General features: G+C 38.0%; 1 protein-coding gene across 1 annotated transcript; it reads right to left on the reverse strand.

Moving 5' to 3' along the window:
- Window positions 1-362: 362 nt before the first annotated feature.
- On the reverse strand, window positions 363-971 carry LOC139867838 (putative F-box/LRR-repeat protein At5g02930). The gene has a single exon (XM_071856188.1). It carries the CDS (start codon window positions 969-971, stop codon window positions 363-365), a length of 609 nt encoding a protein of 202 aa, XP_071712289.1.
- Between the last annotated feature and the right edge of the window lie 7397 nt (window positions 972-8368).

The raw sequence follows: 8368 nt of genomic DNA on the forward strand, positions 1-8368 counted from the left end.
GGGAGTTTGTTATGGAAAGGATTGTCATTATCTCGGATGGTTCTAGAATTAGGGTTTGCCTATATATACAAACCCTAACTATCATTCTAAACATCATCACGTTACATAACCATCATCTGCTACACGTCTTATGTAACAACATCATCTAGCATCTTCTCAAGGTTAACAGGTTAGTTTCTTGATTAACTAGCACCTACGACCTTATTTGGGGCCTTTTAATCGACGATCGTCATTAAAAGGTGGACTTAATCACTTGGCCACCCCGCCGACATCATCATGTCGGCCAGGGTTATTCACGGTAGCCGGACCAGAGAGCCTCGTTCTAAGATCCTTAAACCCCACTAACGTATTGAGCAGGCATGTTAAACCCTATGGTAAAAATATGCCTGATCACTAACCTTAATTGTCTTCAAACCGGAGCAATATAAAAGGTTTATTTTCTCAGGTAAGGTACAAGTAGAGATTAAGCTATCAAATACTTCTTCAGTTATCTTTACATTGTACAACTCGAGTACTCTCAGTGACACACAGTTGATCACAAGTTTGGTTCTCACTGGACTATTTTTAATACACAGAGTATGTAAGTATTTCCCACAAGAGAATATCTCACCCGGAGGAAGTAAAAATTCTGATTTATACGTTAGATGATGGATGGAAAGCTCCTTAAGACGGGCAGCAACAGTTCGAATCCATTCATAAGCAAGAGAAACTGACTCCATGTCGTCTAGTTTCAGATCAAAACTTTCAATTGGTATGTTGTCTCGAACATACTTAGACACGGTGCCATCCATAAACATCGTGTATTCACTTTTTTTTTCCTCTGAAGGATAAATTAAGGTTTGATGAAACCTGAGATGAGGGATGGTAGACCAAGCGTGTGACCAAGTCTTGGATAACACACACGTACGAGCCGCCTCTTCTACCGGCAACAACGATTGTATACGCTGAATCAACTCCACCGGGGCATCCATTGAGAGAATTGTTTTTAGGGTTTAATGATCTTTTATTTTATACAGGAATAGGAATAATATAAAAGTTTGATTGTGATTTCAATAGCTTACATATACGCCTATGTATATACTCCGTATATAACTATGATTATAAATAGAAACTTGATAAATAAGTAACTTAATTATAAATGGAAACTAAATCAAACTAAAAACATAATTATTAACTAATTAAATATAATTACTAAATAATCTCTAGAATATCTAAATATTATCTCCAAAATATATCCTCGGGATAGCTTAAGGATCGGATCTTGCAATGCGATTCGAGTTTCCTCCGAAAGTTTATGCGTGCGTGGCAAATGATCGTGAAGGTGGTTAAATCCACTCTCTCTGGTGATGCTAACAACTTTCCTTTAATAAAAAAGGAAACTAGGTTGATCACAATGCGTACTCCCAAGAACATTCTCACATTGACTTGAGGTTCAAATATAAAATATTCACAAATACAATATATTCTTATTGTAAGGATATTAGGACCCAAAACAACGCAAGTGATTCAACAAGATCACTCACCGAAAGTAATTCTACAAGATTACTAACCCACTTAATGAACGAAAGATTATAAATGCAAGAAATGTAAATCGACACAAGAGATAACGTGGTTATATGCAATCGTTTTGATTGCTTTAGTCCATGGACCAACTTGAGAATGTATTTACTGAATATTTGTAGTGTGTTTACAATGAGTTACAAAAGAGTCTATTTATAGAATGGTTTAAGGAGTAAGCTAAAAACAATTCCTTGAAGCTTCATGTGAGTTTCCTAACAGCTTCATGGAAGCTACATGTGAGTTTCCTGACAGCTTCGTGGAAGCTACATGTGAATTTTCTAACAACTTCGTGGAAGCTACATGTGAGTTTCCTAACAACTTCGTGGAAGCTTCGTGTGAGTTTCCTGGAATCTTCCCTCTAATTGTTTAAAGTTCTCCATATCTCCAACAATCTCCCACTTGGAGACTTTGAACAAACCCAACCTTCGTCAACCCAAAATATCAACGATCTAACCAAGAACGTTAAACCACCATTATACCGCCAAACTCCATTTGGGACACGCACACTCAACACATACTTCGGATGAGTAGACTTTCGATACAAGGTCTTCAACACTACTTGTTAGAATTGAAACATTAACTCTCTAATTCTCTAGTTGGGGTCTTCTCTCATCAATTCATTAGAAGATCAATTGAGTAATGCAAAACCTCAATTTCTCTGTCGTAACAACCTTAGTAAACATATCAACAGGATTCTTCGTACCAAGGATTTTCTCCAATAATAAAGTACCATCATTTATATGTTGTCGAATAAAATGATACCTTATCTTGATGTGTTTCGTACGACTATGAAACACCGAATTCTTCCCAAGATGAACCGAACTTTGATTATCACAATTCAAGACGCAATAGTCTTGTCTTTTACCTAACTCACCTAAGAAGTTTTTCAACCAAACAAGCTCTTTAGAAGCTTCTGCAATAGCCATATATTCGGCTTCAGTGGTTGATAAAGCAACACTCTTTTGTAGTCGAGACATCCAACTAACCGCCGTCTTCCCTATTGTGAAAACATAACCCGTAGTGCTTTTCCCCGAATCATCACATCCACCCAAATTAGCATCCGCATAACCCCTAAGTATGAGATTATTTTTGGAGAAACACAATCCCATATTAGAAGTACCTTTCAAATAACGAAGCAACCATTTGACCGCTTCCCAATGCTCTTTCCCCGGATTAGACATATAACGACTTACAACTCCCACTGCTTGAGAAATATCGGGTCTTGTACAAACCATGGCATACATAATACTACCCACGGCTGATGCATATGGAACCTTTTCCATATCTGTTTTGTCTTTTACCGTCTTTAGTGATTGACTTTTCGATAGCTTAATCGTGCTACCCAAAGGCATAGAACGAGCCTTTGAATTCTCCATATTGAACCTCTCTACTACTTTCTCAATATATTTGGATTGAGACAAGTATAGAGTACCTTTCACACGATCACGCACAATACTCATGCCAAGTATTTACCTAGCAGCACCAAGATCTTTCATCTTGAATTCACGGGAAAGTAATCCCTTCAACTTGTTAATTTCGGACATGTTGGAACCTGCAAGTAACTTGTCATCAACATACAACAATAAGATTATATAAGAAGACTTGAGTTTCTTCAAGTAGCAACAGTGATCCGCTTCACATCTTAAGAAACCAATCTTCTTCATAAAATCATCAAACTTCAAGTACCATTGCCGAGGTGCTTGCTTCAATCCATACAAACTTTTCTTTAGCTTACAAACCCACTTCTCTTTACCCTTTACCTCAAAGCCCTCGGGTTGCCTCATGTAGATCTCTTCAACAAGATCACCATGCAAGAATGCAATCTTCACATCTAGTTGCTCTAGATGTAAGTCTTCGGATGCAACCATAGAAAGTACCAAACGGATAGTAGTCATCTTCACCACCGGTGAAAATATCTCTTGGTAGTCAACTCCTTTCTTTTGTTGAAAGCCTTTAACTACCAAGCGAGCCTTGTACCTTTTCTTGCCATCCAACTCATTCTTGATTCGATACACCCATTTACTTTGCAACGCCCTTTTATCATGAGGTAACTTCACTAGTGACCAAGTTTTATTCTTCTCAAGTGACCCCATCTCTTCTTTCATGGCAAGCTCCCATTGTATGGATTATTTTGTCTTCCTTGCCTCAAAGTAACTTTCGGGTTCACCATTCTCGGTATAGAGCAAGTAGTTTGCTGATGGAGAATACCTAGGATTAGGTTTGGGCACTCTAGTCGAGCGTCTTAGTGTAGGAGTAACCGAAATGGTTGGACCAGTTTCATTTGTATCCTCCTCATCACTAGAACTCGCACTATGTTCGAAATCTTCACCGCTTTTCGAACCATCCCCATCATTAGCATTTTCCGACGCCTCACCATTCATTGGCAATTCATTGTTTCCCATACTCCCACTAGAACCTGTAAAATCATCAATAGAAACATCGTCAAAAGTAACATGACCCGGTTTAGGACTCCCCGTTTCCGATTTGCCATAGACCGAATCTTCATCAAAAGTAACATCGCGAGAACGAATTACTTTTCTAGCCTCGTTATCCCAACAATGATAACCCATTTCATCTGACCCGTAGCCTATGAAAATACACTTCTTTGACTTAGCTTCAAGCTTGTTTCTATCCGCATCTTTGGTCTTCACATATGCATTACACCCAAAGATCCTAAGGTGACTATAACTCACCTTCTTACCATGCCATTCTTCCTCGGGAATTCGGAAACCCAACGGTGTTGAGGGTCCCCTATTTATCAAATAAGCCGCCGTGTTAACTGCATCTGCCCAAAACATTTTAGGCAAACCGGCATGTAGTCTCATACTCTTAGCCCTTTCATTTAACGTACGATTCATACGTTCGGCTACCCCATTGTGTTGCGGTGTCTCTGGTACCGTTTTTAACATTCTAATACCGAGCTTTGCACAATGGTCTTTAAACTCAAGACTACCATATTCCCCTCCATTATCCGACTTCAAGCACTTGACCTTCAAGTTAGTCTCATTTTCTACCATAGCTTTCCACTTCACAAATGTATTAAATACATCAGATTTAGCTTTAAGAAAATAAACCCATACCTTTCGAGTGGAGTCACCAATGAAGGTGACATAATAGCGAGAACCTCCATGTGATTCTACATTGGTTGGACCAAACACATCCGTATGAACAAGCTCCAATTTCTCCAACTTAGGAGCATTTCCCGATTTCCCAAAAGTCACCTTCTTTTGCTTCTCATATACACATGGTTCGCAAAATCCAAGTTCTACCTTTTTCAAATCTGGAATTCTCCCACTTAAAACAAGCATCTTCATACCCTTCTCACTCATATGCCCGAGTCTTCGGTGCCATAGAGTTGATTCGGACTCAACATTAACCGTAGCAACCACCGTGTCTTCATCAAACACTTCAACCATATAAAGAGTTCCCCTTTTATGTCCACGAGCCACGACACAACTACCCTTAACCACCTTCCATTGGCGGTTTTCAAAAGTAACCGCGTTACCTTCATCATCTAATTGACCAACCGAAATAAGTTTTCTTTTTAATTTAGGAATGTACCTTACGTTTTTCAAGGTCCAATTATAGCCAAGAGTAGTCTTCAATACAACATCTCCAATGCCCTCTATATTGAGTTGTTTGTCGTCCGCTAATCTCACCTTGCCTTGATATGAACGAAAATTCTTCATCATGCTTTTGACATGAGTAGCATGAAATGAAGCTCCCGAATCCAAAATCCAAGACTCCATAGAATTTTCAACACTACATAAAAGTGCATCATCACTTTCTTCCTCGGTCAAGTTCACACCCTTCGCCGGACCATTTTTACAATTCCTTTGAAAGTGTCCTTTTTGATTACAACCCCAACAAACAACTTCACTTCTATCTTTCGATGGATACTTCTTCTTAGACTTCTTTCTACCCTTCTTCTCACCGCGATCAATTGTCGCATGAGAAAAACCTTATTAGAAGCGGTAGGTTTCTCATACATGTTAGAGAGTGCTTTCAAGCAAGCAAACATCGTCTTCTCATTCACAACGTTGTATGCAACGTTCTTAGCAAGTGAAAGACGAATCGCCCCCAAAGCTTGACGATCCAAAAGCGTCCAATCGGCATCGCTCATGCTTTCGGGCTTGGTCTCTAACGGAGGTTGATGTAGCTTCTTTTGATACAAGTAATCTTCAATTTGCATCTTCCAAAAGCCAAAGTCTCTCCCATCGAATCGGTCGATTCTAAACTTTCTGTCTTCCGTCATCGTACCCAAAGTCGAAACCTTGAGCTCTGATACTAGTTGTAAGGATATTAGGACCCAAAACAACGCAAGTGATTCAACAAGATCACTCACCGATAGCAATTCTACAAGATTACTAACCCACTTAATGAACGAAAGATTATAAATGAAAGAAATGTAAATCGACACAAGAGATAACGTGGTTATATGCAATCGTTGTGATTGCTTTAGTCCACGGACCAACTAGAGAATGTATTTACTGAATATTTGTAGGGTGTTTACAATGAGTTACAAAAGGGTCTATTTATAGAATGGTTTAAGGAGTAAGCTAAAAACAATTCCTTGAAGCTTCATGTGAGTTTCCTGACAGCTTCATGGAAGCTACATGTGAGTTTCCTGAAAGCTTCGTGGAAGCTACATGTGAATTTTCTAACAACTTCGTGGAAGCTACATGTGAGCTTCCTAACAACTTCGTGGAAGCTTCGTGTGAGTTTCCTGGAATCTTCCCTCTAATTGTTTAAAGTTCTCCATATCTCCAACACTTATTATAATATTTTTGCAAAGTTTGAGCTTTTAAATCCTATTTCCCAGAGTTTTTGCATCAGTAATCGAATGTAAACGAAGTGCCATTCGATTAGTGATGGATCAAAAATGTCTTACAATATTACTTTATGGATAAAACAGTGACAGAAAAATGTATGCCGTTCTGCTATGTTGTGTATTGCCTTCATTGCTTCACGTGTTTCTTCATTGAAATGCGTTTAACTGTGTCTTAAACGGCTTAATTTGCAACACCATAACTTTTTTTAAGGGAGATATTCAAACTCTATGATAAACCTGAGATTATTAGTTTATTACTACCGCTAACAGCTAAGGGCTTTCGTTGAGTTTAGCATTCTCTTGCACAGATGATTGCTTCTGACACTTTTACCCCTTTATGTCTCTTGAAGTCGAGGTTATGGTGTTTTTTTATAACAGGAAAATTATAGACCAAATCACAACATTCATTTGTTAGATCTTCTTTCAGTGTTTTATATAAAAGAATTATTCATTCAGTGGATCCATTTATAGCAACTGTTTGAAACTTTAAGGTCGGTCCAAGCGGTCGAATCTTCGTCACAGTTTGTGTTAGCAGAGGCCTACATTCCCGTGGCCCCCACCAAATCATTACTTTACAAACATGTTTTGAAATGTAAGAAACTCAAAGGAGCTCGACCCTAATCTTGAAGAAGTGAAGAATCTTGTTTTGGATGATGTAGGTAAGTCAAACACGCTCACACTTCAAAACGTTTGCTACAGGTTTGTAACTTGTTATTATTCGATTACACTAATTTTCGAACCATTACCAACTTGTTTCAAAATCACTACCCCAAACTTATAAATATTGATGTAACAAACCAGACTTCTCACAGATCCAGATTAAAGTATAGATGTAAATCAAACATAATTAGTACAAGATTGTAACTTCTTGGTTGCAGCCTGTGACTTTCACTTATAATTTCGTTGTTACAAATCAATTGGAGCTTTGATGAATTGAAGTTGAAGAGCAAGTTCTTTAAACAACATCAGATCAGGTGATATACGATTATGAACAATGTAAAAAACTGGTGGTCGGGTAAGCACTTCAACTACATCCCACATCGCCCAACAAAAAAAACTAAGTAAAAAATAATACTGCCTATAAAAACAGAGGCCCAAGATTAGAAGAATTCTAACTTACTTAGCCTTTTGGCTCTGTTCTTATCAGTTTAAGATATGTGAGTCATTGCTTGAAATTAATCTTATTTTTAGGACATTGATTTGTGCACAACTAAAAATTTGCCATACATACTGTTAAATTGTTGTAATGTACAACATCTTAAATAACAATTGGTTTTGTTTGGCTTAATTTTTTGTTGTGTACAAATCACCTCCTCATTTTTTATGGGGCGTTGGTGTTGGCTCGCTCCTTCAATTTTTGTTAAAAATTCTAATTAGAAGTGTGGAGTTACCTTTACCGTCACCTAGCTATGTTCACGGGCTAGCGACACAAAGTGTGAATAAAGCTTCATCGGAACATTTCTATTTTCTTATTGTTCGCGCATTAAGCTTAGGAACACGTTTATTTGCTAATATGATGGCCGGTCATATTTTTGTGAAGATTTTAAGTGAGTTTGCTTCCGTATTTTATAGGGGTTCTTGGTCATTTATTTATAGTTCTTGCATTATCTGGTCTTGAATTATGTCACATGGGAGTGGTAGAAGAAAATGGTGTCGTGTTTAGTTTGGAATGGTAGGACAAAATTAGAGTAAATAGCTCCAAAAGGCATCAGAGACTTGGGCAAACTTTGGCTGCATCCGTTCACAAGGAGTGGCAAAGTTTAAACGTTAAACGCAAAGACGAAACATAGAAACAAACATTTGAGTATGGGAGCGTACGGAAGTGTAAGCATCATAAGATATTGAAAGTGAAAAAGAAACCTTGGACAGATACGAAAGTTTGGTTGTAAATTGTGACAATGATTCTGCATATATTGGCGAAAAGAAAGTGACGAAGGGAAGATAAAAGTGATGGTGTGAAGACATAATAAACATAGT

This window comes from Rutidosis leptorrhynchoides, chromosome 9, assembly GCF_046630445.1.
Source record: "Rutidosis leptorrhynchoides isolate AG116_Rl617_1_P2 chromosome 9, CSIRO_AGI_Rlap_v1, whole genome shotgun sequence".
Lineage (NCBI taxonomy): Eukaryota > Viridiplantae > Streptophyta > Magnoliopsida > Asterales > Asteraceae > Rutidosis > Rutidosis leptorrhynchoides.

Excerpts from the sequence above, each read along its gene's own strand:
- LOC139867838 (XM_071856188.1), bottom strand. The coding sequence starts at position 971 with ATGGATGCCCCGGTGGAGTTGATTCAGCGTATACAATCGTTGTTGCCG.